Source organism: Pungitius pungitius, chromosome 6 (assembly GCF_949316345.1).
Source record: "Pungitius pungitius chromosome 6, fPunPun2.1, whole genome shotgun sequence".
Lineage (NCBI taxonomy): Eukaryota > Metazoa > Chordata > Actinopteri > Perciformes > Gasterosteidae > Pungitius > Pungitius pungitius.
In genome coordinates this window covers 5,078,616-5,096,477 of record NC_084905.1, presented here as the reverse complement: position 1 = coordinate 5,096,477, position 17,862 = coordinate 5,078,616, and the positions used below count along the sequence as shown (strand labels likewise).

General features: G+C 40.5%; 2 protein-coding genes across 2 annotated transcripts in view; one reads left to right on the top strand and one right to left on the bottom strand.

Annotated features, from left to right (window-relative positions):
• The window catches only part of LOC119195887 (histone H2AX), a 207,132-nt gene that overhangs the window by 19,164 nt on the left and 170,106 nt on the right, over positions 1–17,862 (bottom strand). The gene's annotated exons all lie outside the window — the stretch shown is intronic.
• Positions 3,038–17,702, top strand: hsf4 (heat shock transcription factor 4). The gene is made up of 13 exons (XM_037451152.2): positions 3,038–3,664; positions 5,077–5,185; positions 5,489–5,616; positions 6,813–6,937; positions 8,675–8,750; positions 9,057–9,124; positions 10,781–10,880; positions 11,777–11,895; positions 12,044–12,274; positions 12,423–12,540; positions 12,718–12,783; positions 13,485–13,579; positions 15,220–17,702. Exons 1-12 carry the CDS (start codon positions 3,539–3,541, stop codon positions 13,542–13,544), a joined length of 1,326 nt encoding a protein of 441 aa, XP_037307049.1. The 5' UTR covers positions 3,038–3,538; the 3' UTR covers positions 13,545–13,579; positions 15,220–17,702.

Genomic DNA, 17,862 nt, shown 5'->3' with positions numbered 1-17,862 from the left:
CCGCATAGTTCCCTCTCAGGGAACTCGAGCTGCGTGGAAACGCTGTGGGAACGCCTCTGCGTGACCGTGTCATGAAGCAAGTGTGAAATCCAACCAATGCCGAGCTGGTACGTCATAGGCGGGCGACGCCAGGACCAGGGAGCTATAAAGGGACCCGAAGGGACTCTTCAGGGACGCCTTTCTTGGCGCACGCCTCTCTCTCATCGAGCCCTCTTTGAGGAGGACGGCTCAATGAGACGCGCTCCCCGCGGCTCCGGTCCCACTCGTGCCGAGGCAGAGCACCGGTTGTCCTCGTGGGGATTGCAGGTGGACCTCGCGGAGGGTCTCGGGACGGCTGAGGCACTTTCCCGTCCCTTTACCGCTCGATCCAGGATCTTGTACCAGGTGTCGGAGGCACGCGCGGTGGGTTCTTCCACCCCGGTCGAGACACCGCTCTCACGGCCCTTCAGCTCCGATGAACTGGACGTGGTGAGCGTGGAGGCAGATAAATCACAGATAAATGGTCCTGCCCTTCGGGTCCCTTTATAGCTTCCTGGTCCTGGTGTCGCCCGCCTATGACGTACCAGCTCGCCATTTAACATCCATGGGTTTTGCCATAGTTACAATTTGAAATATAAAAATAATGTCTACTGAGACTGAAGCAGGAAGACATCATAATTGTGATAAGGTCCATGTCAGTTGAATTGTTATTGATGCCATATTTGTAAAAGCAGTAAAATAACCTGAACTTTTGGTTTGCATTTGTAATATTAAACAGGGTGGAAGATCTTCAATGAAAATGAGTGCAAATTGATTTTAAATCACCACACCATCATGTTGGCATCAGTGGCCCTACATTTGGCATCTTGGTAAATGTGCTGCAGCTCAACCTGGTGATCCCTATTGCAAGGTAAAGTTGATTAATGTTACCAAGACAGCATACTTGCTTAAATGTATGTACTGAATAGATGCCCTCATGGATTATGAGAGTTCTCAACCTTAATGGTTTTCTGTCCTTATTTATGCTTTTCATGAATTATTCTGTTTAGGGTTTTAGGGACGGATTATTGATTATGATTTAATATCCACAAATCCGAAGAAGTGAACATTAACTTTGAAGTGGGTTAGTAAATAAGTATTTATCAAAATTGACATGCTTGAAATGCCACTCTTACTAATATTATTGTATTCAGCTTCGTTGATGATTGCACTAGATAGAGGTTGGTCACACTTGTTGACAATCACCTGTGTCAACAGCTGGCCAAATGGTCCAATTTGGTGATGAAGGTTCCTAACCGAGTGAAATGACACATACACGGTTTTGAACATAAAACAACATTGTTTAACTGGTATTGTTAAATCATGTGCATTGTCTGCAACATGGCAACATGTTCTAATTGTAAAATTATAAGAAATAAAAACAATTTGAACATCTTTCGTTTACATTTTGGAAAATGAACTTGTGTACAATACCATTTGAACCTGAGGGGGGCACTAATGGAAAGGTCACGTCACCTGGTTCACTGGGATTCAATAAGTGTGGACTTTAAATGTCTTGTTCTCTTCTATTGTGATGTTCATTAGTGTTTTAGGACTATTTTTATTTCAGAATGAGAACCATTTATTGCCAAGTATGTTGCACATATAAGGAATTCATCTTGTAGGGAGATTGCAAACAACAAACATCATTTGACATAAACGATACACAAGTGCAAAAAACAAGCTTTTCAAGCTTCTTTTACTACTCTTAACTTTTTACTTTTTGCTCCACTCCATGAATACATATTTCAGGAAGCACATGTTAAAAATTTTGAACGTAGGACTTTAACTTAAAGAAGTGTTTTTCCAATGTTTTATTTATATGTTTTCCTAAATAAAAGATCTGAATACTTATTCCAGCAATGATTATAATAATGGTACAATTACAATTATTTTTCAATAACCGGAAACAGACATCCTCGTTAGACACCCAATCAATAACCGGAATTTGGATTTCATAAGAGAAAAAGGTAAAAAAAGTACCAATTACCCATCTTTGTAATTTGTTATCACCCGTTAAAATTCAGAGCATCCCGTTTGAAATCAGAATATTAACTTCTTACCCAATTTGAGTGAAAATCTTCCTTGGTTTGATCGTGTTGAAGCCAATCAGGGCCCCTCTCTGTCGCCAGACGCCACTCTCTGAATCTGATGAGGTTTGGGGCAGAATCACTTTTGTTTTTTGATCCTGAAGAGGCCTTCTTTCCGGACGTCCATAGAGTCCCGACGGAACTTCAAACAATCCCACTTCTGACATCAAATTGTGGTAAAACTTTTTGCACAGACAATCGTTAACCTTTGTACGGTGTTCTTTTTTTTGTGGGTCTGTTGGACCCGCTGCATTTTGGGTTTTTTAATTCAACACAATAAAACAATTTTACGTTAAAATACTCAACTGATTTTTTATTCATCACAATTAGAAGCAATACAAACAGCAAATATGGTTTATTTTTGCCTTTTAACTTTGTTATAACACATTTACAAATGAAAGTGCTACTCGTTTTTTTTTTTTTTTAAATCAAGAAAATCAATTATAATCATAATGTGAGTGGACAAATTTAAAAATGAAGCAAGGTTGTTCAAATCTATTGACTTTTATTTATTTGAATTTCAATAAATAAGAATTAAGGCTCTGAGTCAAATATGTCTTTCTCCGTTTATTTCTTTGCAAGGGAAGAAAGGTCACAGCAGCTACATGCTCAGTAGATTGCCAAGAACTTTCCTCCTTCACATCAGGGCCAGGCCGTTCTCTTACCTCAGTTCAGTTACAGGTGGCATCAATAGAAAACTTGCTTACATCCAACACATGTGAACCAACTTGTTAAGTCTCCACAGCCAGGACACTGGGGACATCTTATCAGTGTGAAACACTTCAGCTATTTACAGGATATTAACATCACAACAAGGTGAAGACATCTCTGATGTCAGTGAGTTGACAGAACCGATAATGGAGGCGTTCTTCTGGTGTAAAGGTGCACTCTATTCAGTAACCAATAGCCTTCGGATGGTTGGACAGTGGTGTATTAATGGAGCTTTTGTGTGGACGCTGTATTGTTTTGCTGGGTGGTCTCTTAGTTGTCAGCGGGAGGCCCGGGGCCAATTATAGGGGGGGGGCATGAATAGTTTGTGTATGTGTGTGTGCTGACATGGACCTTCCATGATGACGTTCTGTCAGATGACTGGTGAGGTAGGGAGAAAAGAGAAAGAGAGCAGAAGAGAAACATAAACCGTAGAGCAGCAGGATTAAATGACAACATATTGAGAAGCAAAAGAGAAATTGAAAACAAAAAGACAAGGTGAGATTGTGTTGACAACTAAAGAGACGTTTTACCAAATGAAATGGAATCGAAGAGACTAAGACAAACTTGGGATTATCAGTAACGGATCAACAGAATTGGAGTTCCTCAAGCATGGACTAGCTTGGGTGTCTGCGTACACACACACACACACACACTCTTTCTACAAGCACACACGTTTGGTTTCCTGTTGTAAGGCGTCTCGGCAGTGGACAGGTGTCAGTATGCAGGAGTCCCCGGGTGCCGTGGGTGTAGATGGCAGCTACGCCAGCAACGTTCCAGCCTTCCTCACCAAGCTGTGGACCCTGGTGGAGGATCCAGATACCAACCTCCTCATCTGCTGGAGTGCTGTGAGTCTGTCTTCCAACCTTTAACTCTTCCAGGTGCACAACGGAGAACAGAAACACTAACCAGGCCCGACGGTGACAAACCAATGTTTTTTTGTCAAGCATACACATATTGAGCTCTCAGCAGTGTAGCCCAACTGCATTTTAATGTTTTCCCATCTGTTGTTCTTTTGGTAACCAGCTACCCGACAACACAGCAGCATATTTTGATTATCTGTTAGCATGCAAAAAAGGTTTTGCTGTGTAATGGTTTGTATTTTTGAGTTAAATACTGGCAAATACATTTCATGGCATATCGTTTACTTCCAAATGTATATAAAGTGAAGTAACTATAGAAATTAGATTGACACATTATTTTGTCATGTCATTGTCACAGATGCATTCAAGTGTATTGTTATTGTGGAGCTAGTTGAATTACTTTATATTCAGTACTGCGGTAAATAAAACCATTTTAGAAATGTTGATGGGACATCACTGTTTACACAACATAAAGGTTGTTTAGGTTTGTTAGGTTGTCTCCCTTCATTTAAGTGAGGACTTTCTTTCAGTATTTTGTTTTCTGTCATCTGCTTTCTTTGATGTTAAAAATGCATTGTGAATTTGACCATAAATAGCCCGTTTGACCTTCAACCCAGAGATGAACAGCACCACGTCTAGTTTGGGGAGAGAATAGAGGTGGTGCATCGTTATTCAATGCTTTTCAAAATATACAATTTCTTCAGTTAGATTTAACAACGTGATCCAAATGAACCACATGTGGGTTTCAAAGTTGGTCGTACAGGGAGTGAGATTTGTAGGATTTAAGTTTGTCCTTCACTGATGAACAGGAAGAAGACCACTTCTCTTTAGTTCTTGGTAGGGAGTCAAACATGCAGAAGGAGGCTCTCCAGTCTTGTGACATCTGTAGAGTGTGCACCATCAGCTGCTGCATTGTCAGTCTATTAGAAAGCAAATAACAGTGCTCAAAATGCTAATTTAAGAAGTAAGTTAGCATTATCCCATAAACAGCTTCAGCGACGAGCTTAACATGGTCTGTCGCAGCAGTTAAAAAAAAAAGTTTAAAAAATGAATGATTGGAGAAAAACTGGATTAAAAAGATCTAGATTTCTTTATATCCAGATGTCTAAATATCTAGATGCTCATTAGCATGGATTTTCTTACCTTTTTTTTAGGATTATGAGCCTGATTTTCTGAACCAGTATTTATGATAACACATTGCCTAATTTACTGAGAGGTTGTGGCATCTAAAAAAAATTCTGTCACACTAAGCAACAGCCAGGAGTAACCAGACAAGTGACGTATTTGATTATTGTGAATAAAAAACCATGATCAGAATGAAAATAGTAAAGAAATACTCTTTTGCATCCACTTTTTTTTCTGTCCTGACTAGCTTTTCTGACTTTTCTCTATTTCAGTCTGGGACTAGTTTTCATGTCTTTGACCAGGGGCGATTTGCCAAGGAAGTCCTTCCAAAGTACTTTAAACACAATAATATGGCCAGCTTCGTTCGACAGCTCAATATGTGTGAGTAACCTACATTTCTCTGGTCTGTACTAATTTACTGTATTACATTACATTCAGCTGACGCTTTTATTGAAAGCAACTTACATTGCATTTTAACCCATGGCTTACATTTTGCCTGGTGAGCAATTTGGGGTTTGGTACCTTGCTCAGGGACACTTTGAGATGGAGCAGCTGGGATTCGAACTACCAACCTTGCGGCTCCCAGCACATCACTCTACTCCATTCGCCACTATCGCATATGCACTAATACGCTCTGTATGTGTCTGTCTGTGTGTGTGTTGCCTCCAATATGTATACGTGTAGATGGATTCCGTAAGGTAGTCAACATTGAGCAAAGTGGTCTGGTGAAGCCCGAGAGAGACGACACGGAGTTCCAACATCTTTACTTCCTCCAGGGACATGAACACATGCTGGAACACATCAAGAGGAAGGTATGGACGCACCTACAGACACCTAAATACACAAGGCAGAACCAAAATCAGAAGCCATTTATTGCCACATATGTTACACATAATGGAATTATGCGCATGTAGTTTCTGGGTCAGTGGGGGACTCCGAATTTGGTTTACGAGACCAACTGATGAGGGAAAGAAGCTGTTTCTGTGGCAGGAGGTTTTGGTCCTGATGGTCTCAAAAAGTCTGTGTCTGTGGTAACAAACAAACAAATGTAATAAGCTTTATATTTAAATTCTAAAAGTCTTTAATTTGGAATTGTACCATTTCACCCAGATGTTTTGTTCACGGTCGAACAGATGAAGGTGATCTGTATGTACATCAACAGAATGTGGAGATATGGCAAAGAGTTTTGTGGAGTAATAATACCAAGGGGGTGTTGCTTATTTATGATTAAAAGTGTTAAACTCCATGATGGGCTGCATTGTAATCAGAAGAAATACATTATTTGATAGTAGTCAAATGTTGTACGGAAAACATAAAAGCGTAGGAAGCTATGATATATTCGCCATTGACCCGGTGTAGGCCCACCTCACTGTCAAAAGCTCTTAATGGTCACTCCCTTACGACAAGCTGCACGGTTCTGATTTAGTGGTGACCATGACATCCACTGAAGGCGTTTAACTTGAGAGAACAGTCGTTGATTGATTTAGTCCGGTTGATTGGATGGGTCGTGGAGAGCTACGTCGGAGGATCGCCCGGGCACGGCAAACCCCTTCATGGCCCTACGAAAAGTTGGAAAAAAGAGGGAGATAAAAGAAAAGAAAAGAAAAGGGGTTGGGGGGTGGGGTTTTCTGAATGCGTACTCGAGAACAAGAAGAGTGGGTCGAGCTGTATTTATAGAAATACCGGAAGAGGCGTGTTGGAGGCGTGGTCTTGCTCCCGAAATTATGCTAATTAGCTCCACTCAATGACATTGCACTCAAAACCACAAATTTTAAACTTATGGTGGAGAAGTCACGGGCTTGTCATGGCCTCATCTGGGGACGACAACAAATATCTGAAAACAACGTTGTCAAGTGACCCGTGACTCCAGCTGGTCAACCCAATGGTCAATTGGGTTGACCAACTGGAGTCACGCTGCTCCACTGAGTTTCTCTGCTCACAGACATTCTAGTGACTGCATGTGCTGTATCTGAGCAACTTAACAATTCAGGCTGTGCTTTGTGTTCAGGTGTCCATAGTGAAGAGTGAGGAGACCAAAGTCCGTCAGGAGGACCTCAGTAAACTGCTCTATGAAGTCCAGCTTCTCCGAACACAACAGGACAACATGGAGTGCCAGATGCAGGACATGAAACAGTGAGTTATGACTGTGCCATAACCCAAAACACATTTCCTTTGCTATGCAGGCAACTGCCCCAGGGCCAAAAGTCGCGTGTGAAATTTTTATTTTGGTTTGTGTATAAATCAAATAATTGCTCATTTGTTATTTTTGCAAAGTTAGCCCGTTGTACAGAATTCCTGCCAAAGTCCTGTTCACCTCAAATTTCTTTAGTCCCTTTCTTGTAGAAATTAAGTCTAGTTTTAAGAGGAATAATCAGGTCAATATTCTATTTTATTTTCAAATTCAAAGGTCGGGTTAATGTGACACAGTGATGTGTTCTGCGCAGTCTGCATTAAATATTTTACAAACCAGTTAATAACTCATTTGATTGGACAATTCACTGTAAGTTATTCTATGTAGTTTACATTCACTTTCTGTTTTTGAAAAACATATTTCAGGGGGAAAATGGGGGAAGAGCAGGTGACCTGTTTCTTATTCCATATAGCTAAACTGGAACAAATTCTGAAGTGGATGAACTTTTTCTCTAGAGGCTATTGGTAAAAATAGCTGCCGTGTGTCTATTGTGAGGAAAAGCTGCTTTGTGATGGTAATTGTTTGCTAACGTGAGGAGAGAATGTTCAGCTGCTCACCTGACCAGCACACACATGCACATCAATAACAACATTCTTAGAAAGGATGAGCAGATCAACTCCCAGGGATCTGGTTCGGACATTGCTCTCTCAAAATATTCCATCACAGATTTCTGTATTTAGAGCCCATACTAAATGTATTCTCAATTTCTAAAAAAGAATGCATTGAGCGGCTTGAATCTGAGTCCAGTCACTTTGCACTACATTGAGAGGGATGGACTGCACATGCGCAGCCTAAAAAGTATCATCCTAAAACACATTGACCTGCCCCTCACAATATCCCAGCATGGGACTTTTCACCAGGCATCACATGCGTTTAACTATTCTCTTGAGAAGCCAACTAGGTGACCATATAGCACTCTGCATGCCTTCTTTACATCTATGAAAACATGCACCTCTAAAGCAATAAAGGGGCCAGAGTCAAGCCGCAGAAAGTGAATGTTTGAGTTTGAGCAATCAAAGTGGAGAAATCAGCCACAGTCCATTGCAGCCCTTCTCCAGTCTCCACAGTTATCTTGATGAGTTATTGTGTTGTAGTTTGGTCGAGTTTGGGGGGGTCATGATTGTGGGACTACATTATCCTCTTGCAGAGTAGAAAAGCTCCCTCGAGGTAATACTTTTCCGCTTGTGGATAGTGCTCTGTGCACTCGTAGCATGTGCAGGCATCACAAAAAGCCATTTGTGTTCCCTTTTGTATGCAGTAAACAATGCATCAATAACTCTTTTCTGGGTCAAAACACAGCAATTTAAAATTACTTGTTGATTTCATTAATTTAAACACACCTGAATCTCTGATGTTGGTAGAGTTGCATTGTGGGTAATGTACATAAGTCTGTGCCATGAAAATTATGCTTGAGATGTCCAGAAAGGTCTATCCCAAGTTTTTTAAGTGTATGTTAAATCAGTTTTTGGTTGGAGCGAATTATTCTTAGGGTGTAGAAAAAGAGACCTCTTAAGATTCTTGGTTTAGTGCTGATCAGCTGAATAGAAAAAAGAACTTTGGGTTTGCGCCATATGTTTAATCAACTCATAATGAAAAAAAGTTGAACCTGATTTTGTATTCTCAGTGTCTTCTTTCTCCCTCCTCTACCTCCCCTGACCTCTTCCTCCTCTGGTTTGCAGGCAGAATGAAGTGCTGTGGAGAGAGGTGGTCTCACTGAGACAGAATCACACGCAGCAACAGAAAGTCATGAACAAGGTCAGTCTAAGTGTGTGTGTGTGTGTGTGCGCCCTCGTTCTTACACTCATTGTTGTGGTGTAGTATTTATTTTCAATGTGGATCTTGAGTATTTTTCTCTACCATTTTTAATTTGTGATTTCAGAAAAAACATTGTGTAAAAAGTATGTGATGTGTGCATTTCATTTCATATTACATTTTTGGCCAGGATGAAAGAGGGTAAGTCACAAGCAGGAATGAATGTGTCAGTGTGTGTGTCTGTGTGTGTGGGTATGGGTGTTTATGTGAGGATGCTGATTCATGCTGTGCTTTTTCTCTCATTGCCAGCTGATTCAGTTTCTGTTCAGCCAGATGCAGTCCACCACACCCAGCACTGTAGGCTTAAAGAGAAAGCTGTGAGTACATGCACGCGTGAGCACATGCACGCACACAAACACGCACGTACACAGTGGCGAAATCAACAAAAGTGAGACAAACGGTGCCACAGTGCTGCATAGGGAAGGGCTGGCTCAGCTGACAAACTAGACAATCTAACACAACAAGCGATGTGAATGGAAACAAGTGCTGAATCAGTCAGACGCACACGCACGCACGCACGCACACACACACACACACACACACACACACACATACATACACGCGCAATGAAGGCAAAGCAGGGTTCATGACCCTGGTACAGCCTGTGTGTGTAAAACGCTGGATCAGCTTTGCTGAATAAGGCCGGCGCGAGAAATGAAAGGCATGCTGAAAAACAAAAGTGCTTTAGAAACGTGTATTTCAGGGTCACAGTGTTGGCCAACAAAAGTAGCAGTTTTGCCCCTTATTTTAAGGATAGTCACCATGTTTTAGCCCTTCTTGATTGCATAGTCTCTCTTAACGTCAACAGATTTTTATATCTTCCCAGTCTCGCGTCTTAAACTTAACACCCCCACTCCCTAATTTACGGTCACATCTACACATGAACTATCTGAAAAATAATAAATTAACTCCTCGTTGGTCGAGACCAACGGAAAATATGGTGCATCATTGCATTTTAGTTATGGTTCACTTGGCATCTTTCACTCCAGCTTAAACGAGCCGCACTAACAGGGACAACTGAGCAGAGGTCCCTCCAACAGAACCAGCGTGGGAAAACCCTCTGAGAGTCTGCAACCATGTCGGTGACTCTGGGAGCCTTGAGCTGGTCAAATCACATGCTTCTGGTGATGTTGAGAAAGGATCATGTTTGCCATGTCCACCATCTTTGGGAGATTAGCCAGCAAACAAGTGGTGGCACTTAAAGTCATTGTCACTTATCAATCATGTTATTTTAAGAATATTTTAAGAATTGTTCACAGATGTGAATGACGTAGCAGCTTTTTACTCATAAATATATGATTGCACGTGTGTGTCTCCATGCGTCTGTACAGCAGGAGAAGCTTTGCATGACAGGGAAAGAGCAGATGCAAATGCAGCGGGATAATAAAGGACATCGCCAAATTAGTAGTACTCATTAAAACCCTGGCGTCCTCAGGGCTTATCAATACTTAGGTGATTTAGCACTGGAGCCTGTTTGATACCTAGTCTCTTAATAAAACCCTACTTTTAGACAAGCATAAAGCAAAGCCAGTGTCCACAGTAGGCCGCTGTAGAAACATGGCAGCTCAAGGCGGCCGACTCCTAGAACGCTTTTAGGTGATAGAACACTGTTTGAAAATAGTTGTGAATATTGTAATCAATTGCTTCCAATTAATCCCCTTCAAATGTAAAACTCCTTAAAACCCTTAATAACACAACATGGATGACATTTCTTTACCTTCCTTCGAAGTGTACAATTACCACCAAAGAGTTGTAGGTCGTTCTTAAATGTTAAGATGTTGACATTCAACATTATCAATAATGAACAGCAGTTCACTGAGGCTGTGATATGCACTAGACATGGCACATGTGTATCATTTGGCTACGTAATCAGATGCTTAAAGTACCCAATGAAGCTTTATGATGATGCACTAATGTTACCGACTGCTATGAGTCGAGATTCGTTATTGATTGAAAACAAATGTTCCCTCCAGGCCCTTGATGTTGGACGATGGTTCTCCCAGCGCTCCGGGCTCCAAGTTCAGCCATAGTCACACGATGGAGCCCATGCATGAGCCTTTCTACATCCAGTCGGTGAGAAAATATGAAAGACATGCACCTAATGTTTATCACGTTCTTAGTAATCCAGTTTTTTAGAATTATTTTTTTAGAGTTACTAAAGATGTGCATGAACAATACAAAAAAATCTTAGTTAGAGTTATTAGTGCACTGCCATCTTTTTTAACTGTAAATGGACGTCCTACAAACGGTTCTGGCAGGCTCATGCAGTAAACGTCAACTTAAGTAGAAGTGGACGGATGGCCTTTCTAAGGGCTTGGATTTTAAATGTATCGTTGATTTACTAGACACAATTCCTAATAACGAAAGACGCCCTTCAGAAGGTCAAGCCGTTTATCTTAATCTGTGCCACATTGCAGTGAGAAAAATATCATCCAGACATAATCCATCTCTCACCTCCTGCCATCAGAGTAGCTCTTATGTTACTCTACCACTAGAGGGAAGCAGTGCGCATTGACAGTTTCAGAGGGCTAGACATGAGATACTCTTTTGCTTCAGCTGTAGATCATTTTCAGAGGGCAGTAAGTGTTGATGGAGGGTTTTATAGCCCAGATGTTACTGGGCTGCAGAAAAGTTATTGCTTCCTGGACTGCTTTACAATACCAGGATGCAGGTACTGCGGTTTGCCTCGGTTTATAACGTCATTTTGTAGTTACTGCCCGTTCTGGTGTCATGGAAATACATTTCTGTGCCGTATTGTTTTCATATGGTAAAACCCATGTCTATTGATTCTGGCCCTTAACGACCAGCTATGTGGGTTTTGCAGTGCAGTACAGGTCTATAAATCTGTAATGTGAAAATAACTAAATTCTAAACAAGCCACAGACTGAGCCAAAGACAAAAAGAGGGCAAAAAAGGAGATCCAAAGAGCGAAACACGCATAACAGGCATTTCCCCTTCTTGCTCCGCAGCCATCGAGTGATACTGCCTCTTGTTCTACCAGTGGGCTGACAGGGGGGCCGATAATATCTGATGTAACTGACATGTCTCAGCCCAGTATGGCCCTCCAGATGCAGCCTGATGAAACAAGGTGACTGATGGAATGTAGCATCCCTTTTTCCCATTATAAAAGTAACCTGTACAATTTTAAAGAACCTGATGTAAAACTTTCTGGGAAATGTGTTGTGTAAAACTGCATCATCAATATGTGCTGATACAGCATTTTACTCCGCCAAAAGGGAAAAGAGCATGATGCTCATCAAAGAGGAGCCCGTGAGTCCAGGAGTGAGAGGAGGAAGGAAAGGAGACAACGCAGGGGGAGGAGATCCCGGAGTGTTGGCGTCCTCCTGTGAGGTGTGCTCCTCAGAACCTCCCGTGCTCCCCGTCGCAATGGTCCAGTCTGTCCTGGAGGGGAGGGGCTCCCTGGCCTCTACGGTGGAGAGGAGAAGTAAGAGACCTGCCCTGGACAGGTGAGCTCACACCAGACCCCATAGACACACGTGTATGTGAGGTGTTAAGGTCAACACAGATGTTCGCACGGACACAGAAGCGATGCCCAATCGACCCGGGGGGTTTGTGTGTGTGTGTGTGTGTGTGTGTGTGTGTGTGTGCGCTCAGAGCGGAGGGATCCGATGTGGGGGAGAACGTGGACATGAGCCTGGAGGAGCTGCAGCAGCTGCTGCTCAGGAGCCATCAGCAGAGCACTGTGGAAGCTGGACCCAGTGCTGTTCTGGATGTCAGTAGACCTGCACTAATCACATACAGACATACAACTTGTTCAACTGCACATAGAACCCGCCATGTCTAAGATGGTACCCGTGTCTGCCTCTTCAAGCCCACAACGGCCTTAGTTCCTAGTTAATGTGTTCTCACTCCTCCTTCTTTATCTTTCTCTATCTCTCTCTCTCTGCAGCCGTTCAGTTTAAGCCTTCCTTTGACTGAGTGGAACTTCACAGAGATTGAGTCCAACCTCAAATCAGTAAGTCATATAGTGTGAGAGTTGTATGGACACTGCGTGAATGAAAGGACGTTCTCCCTTTAACTATGTTATGGAATATTCTCTACTTGACCACTTTGTGGTCTCCCCAAAGGGTATGAAAAATGATTCCTTACTTATTACACAACTTGTTCAGACTCGCCGTGAGGCTTTCACAGAAGCCTCCTTTAGTAGTTTATCCTTATGTGAAACTTTAAATGTGTACTGTCAGCGAACTGGCTTGTCATGTGGATGTGGCGTTGGCCTTAATTCCATGTTTATAGGATTTATAGGGCTGTTTGGGTTATTTTTGGATGCTTTTTACAAAATTCGAACTTTTCTTTTGTGTGAAATATTGCTACATTTCCTCCCACATACATATAAACCGATTCTTACACATCATAGCACTTCCTTTATCTTACGTAAAAAGAATTGTCCAAATAGAAAAAGTAGTTGTAGAGTTATTGTACATTTTATCATGGGTATGTCATTTTCGGAGCGGAGGCCAAAAAACAGTCAAGGAGGCGTATTCCCAGTACAGATGTTTACAGCCAAGCTGTAGGAAAGAATTTTTGTGATCACAACACCGATCAATATTGCTGTTGGACACACGTTGGATAATAGATATCCAATACATACTTAATGTATTATCATGAGTTATGCCATTAAGGAGTTAAAAGTATTACATATGTACATGTTCGCAGTACATGTTCCAGAACCAGGAAGCGGAGGCTTTTCCACCTGCTGGCTGTGAGGAGCAGTGATCCATCTGCACTGTGGACCGGTTTCAAAATGGAAGGTAATGATTCTGTGACTCAATTTGTTAGTGAAGTGAACCTATTTTCAACACTTATAATCCAATTTACTAAGCTCAGTGCCAGGCAATGTGCCAAAGAGAACCACCTTGATTGACACTCCAGACATGAACAACTACAAACACAACAATTACCCAAAACAGCGAGGGATTGTTGTTTTCTTTTTGGGGACTATTTTATTCGGGGATTAATACATATTTGGTACACAAATGACCTGCAGCAGAACGGTGTCTGTGGGTTTAAATGATTAAAAATGCTATTTGTTGATGTTACCAAAAATATAGGTTCTCAAATAGCACGCTTCTCTGAAAGTGTGCAAACTGCCCTTTTGCAATATTATGTCATATCGATGGATCGTAGCAGTTTCTGAGCTTTAAATGTTTTGTCCATACATGATTCAAGTATCATCAATACTCATATGCCATATGTATGCTGAGCGATTTTCTGGCCACAATAATCATTCCCTCCATCCGTTTTGTCTCTTAGTGTAAAACTAACTAACAAAATCCAACAAAGTTGAAGATATAACTTTAAGACATATCAGTGTGGTATCTTTCAGGTTCAGTCTTTTTACTTTATAACCCCCCCCTCGTGTTTCTCTGGACAGGGCTCATTTAGTAGTTGGCCCGCCACAAGCCACAAATGAGAAACTACTCAAGCCAATTGAATAAGGGACATCCTTTACTGATGGTCCAATGTGGCTTGATGGTGTTGTGTATACAAACAAATTATTCTCAGCCAATTAATAACCTCTGGTGCTGAAAAATGAATCCCACGTTGAAGTACCAAAACGGCAGGTCTTCAAACCCCCATGGACCCCATGCTGATAGTCTACGTGTGATGTCCTGTTAATGACACCTGTACAGGGGTACACAGTCCTATAGAACTCATCCGTCTGAATTGTACAAAAAGACTTTCCAAATGCCGCCTTATTCGTTGCTAATCTTTTTAACTCCTTCATTAAATTTCTGGGTACGTTAAGTTCTATATTTGGCTTGTGTGACTGATATAATAAATTATATTAAAATTATAATCAAACATATCAGGGGGACATTTAGACTTCGGGATTTCTTTTTGGAACAAGGCTTGTAGATTCTCAGTATGTCGAGGATGAATGAATACACCAACAAGTAACTGTAAAAAGTAATTTGACCCAGCACTTTGGGTTGGTCCATTTAACCCAATGGATGAGTTAAATATGCTACCCAAATGCTGGATCAAATTAACTACAATTCTGGGTTGTTTAAATCACTATCAATAAATCGGGGCTGCAACTAACGATTATTTTCATTATAGATGAATCTGTCAATTATGTAAACGATTAATCAATTATTTACATTATAGATGAATCTGTCAAATATGTAAACGATTAATCAATTAGTTGTTTGGTCAATGAAATGTCAGAAAATGTTGAAAAACCACAAGACGGCATCCTCAAATCTCTTGTTTTGTCCACAAGCCAAGAGACACTTTGACACTTTAATGCCGTTTCATGAAACGGCATTAAAGTGTCATATTGGAACAGACTTAAAAAACACCTGTTTTTTAGATAAAATTCAAATCCCGAAGGTGCTGTGCGTGCTCACCGACCGATTCTGTTATCTTTTCTCGTTTCCCTCCTAAGGCCACAGATGTGGATGTTCTCCTCATTATCCCACTCTGCATGGATTTGATCCCTCGGCTCTGCCAGGCTGCTTCTTGCACGTGGTTTTCTTTGCTTCCCTCCTTCTTTCTTTCTTTCCATTAACACACCTACAAAATGCCTGAATCCATGTATTTCCATCAGCCAGCAGCTCTATATGCATGATTCTTGAACAAGAAAAGAACCTGAAGTTACATACAAGCATGTTCAGACAGTTCTACCTGGATTCCACTATTAAGCGAGCTGGATGCTGATTGTAGCATTTCTAGGCTGCGGCACTTTAGTCTTTGTGCGAGAGGGAGTTCTTGCTTGTGGAAGTGACTTTTTCTTCCTCTAATGTATAAACATTTAGATTTATCTATTAAGGAGGTCAAAAAAGAATATTTTAAATATTTAATCCTTTTTACATTTTTTGTATTTGTATTCAAGAAAATTGTTGAAAAGTCGCTCTGAAAATAAATCTTGGAGTGCAATGTAGCATACTGTATATTATAAGTCCTTTTTTCAGTCGGTTTAAGAGTGTTGAAAATGTAAGGGCTCATCAAATATTTCATGCATTTCCAATCATGATAAATGTGTTGAGATGGATGAGAGGGGATTCAGCCTTTCATGATATCAAAGGTTCTTGTGCAAAAATGTGTATTCAAGCCACTGAAATCTAAAGAAAGCTTTTGTTCTTTTAATAATATCATGATAGCAGGTTTAACACACTGACGCGCCCATCTAATGTATCTTTGCACAGGCCTGACATGTAACTAGAGACTTGGTTACTTCTCTTCTGTCCATTTAAATGTGAAGTTTAAAGAAATATTAAAAAATAGACTTCTCATTTAACTAAACCATGAACACCACTGCATTTTTGCACAATCTGTATCACTAGTTAGAAATAGTCATGACAACAGTTCAGTTATTTTGTGTTTGTAGACAACCAACACTTTGTCAATCACATGCCTGTCTAAGAAAGATACTGCCCTCAAAATATGTTTTTTTTTTAAGCTTAAAGGCAAATTTTAGTCTTGGAGACATATTGTCTCTGAAATTTGATACTTTTCATTATATGGTGGGGTGGTTATTTGAGAATTTTATTCGTTATAGAATCACGAATACCTATTTAAAAGACTGCATATTAATCCCTTGAATATTTAAGAAAACCAATAATCATTCAATGTAGAATATGTGTCCTCTGCACTGGTTGCAGGTAACAGTTTAAAGGTAAATTGATGCTAAATATTGGAAATATCCTGGAGATGAGTTGAATCGTGCAATACTGTACAAAACTGTGAGAACTTACAAAGTTGCAAAACATGAATGACCATAGGAATGTAGGAAACAGCTACTTGGGGTGGTGGACTACAACACACCAGAAGGATGATGTTAGCCTGTGAGATTAAAAGCCCTGCTAGTACTTTACGCAAGTCCATCCCCCTTTTTACAAGCAAAAAGAATTCAACTAACTTTACCCACAACTCCGTTGTCAGAGCTAAACACCGATGCTAGCAAGGTTAAAAATGAGCTGTTGCATTAGCTTTTTGAAAAAGCCATCTTTTTTCCATTATGCCCTTAAAATCTGTGTGTGACAACCACTATTCATTAGTTGACTCTAAATACTGAAAGTAAAAAAACAAAAAACAATGCTCTGATGGACATGAAAATGATTTAATGTTTTGGAAAATGCGCTAAGGAAGAGTAGCTCATGGCTGCGTTCCTCTTGTGTCGATTCACCCTCACATTAGCATTGATTTACAATATTAAAAAGCTAATGCAAAATGCTCCCTGCAGGTTAACATTGTTTTTGTGGCACCTCCTTCTCAGTACAGACTATAGGGAGAACGGTGAAAAAACAAGCTGGGGTGTATTGTAAGTGTAATTGCACTATATCACAGTTGTATGAGTATACAGTACATTTTACATATAGCAGTTATTATTGTTCTTCATGGTAAAATGAGTGTTATTGATTTTTTTTAAAGAGTGATGAATCCACACATTTAGTTGCTGTTGTGTTCTTAATTTATTCTGTTTTCAATTTACCATTTGCACTGGAAATCAACGGATGTGTGTTCAAATGGCTTTTAAGCTTGCCAGGATTGCAGATACATGAGGACGTATTATCGTTAACTGAGTGAACATATCTTTGCTCTAACTTAGCCTGGTATCCCAAAGCACTGGTTCCAATCTAACCATACTTCAGCATATTGATACATTTACAATGAATACAAAACGGACGAGAAGACCCTGTCTTGTTTTAACAAAGTATGCTAGTTGTCCATAAAGAGACAGGGAATCTGCGTGCTTAGATGCCTTTAAAGTGGGCCTCAACCTGCATAAAATGTGAATTGTTTTTGATGTTTTTTTGCAAAGACTAAAGAGTTTTGTTATTGAGAGTCAAAGAAAGTGAACATGTATTCCACCTGTAAGAAATATTCAAGTTGTTAAAAGAAATAAAAGTGAAAGAATGCAAACCAAGATACATTATGATTCCTTGTGTCCAATTGAATTGCTGTCTATTTACTGCATGTATATCCGCAAGAAATTGACCATTATCTAAACCCGCTTCCCTATACAGCTAATCTCTGCCGTGACAATTTGAAGCAGGATGGTCAAGCTTTGGATTTGAATACTTTTACA

Excerpts from the sequence above, each read along its gene's own strand:
- hsf4 (XM_037451152.2), top strand. The coding sequence starts at position 3,539 with ATGCAGGAGTCCCCGGGTGCCGTGGGTGTAGATGGCAGCTACGCCAGC. Across the intron at positions 9,125-10,780 it reads GTAGGCTTAAAGAGAAAGCT|GCCCTTGATGTTGGACGATG; the intron begins GTGAGTACATGC and ends TGTTCCCTCCAG. Across the intron at positions 10,881-11,776 it reads AGCCTTTCTACATCCAGTCG|CCATCGAGTGATACTGCCTC; the intron begins GTGAGAAAATAT and ends CTTGCTCCGCAG.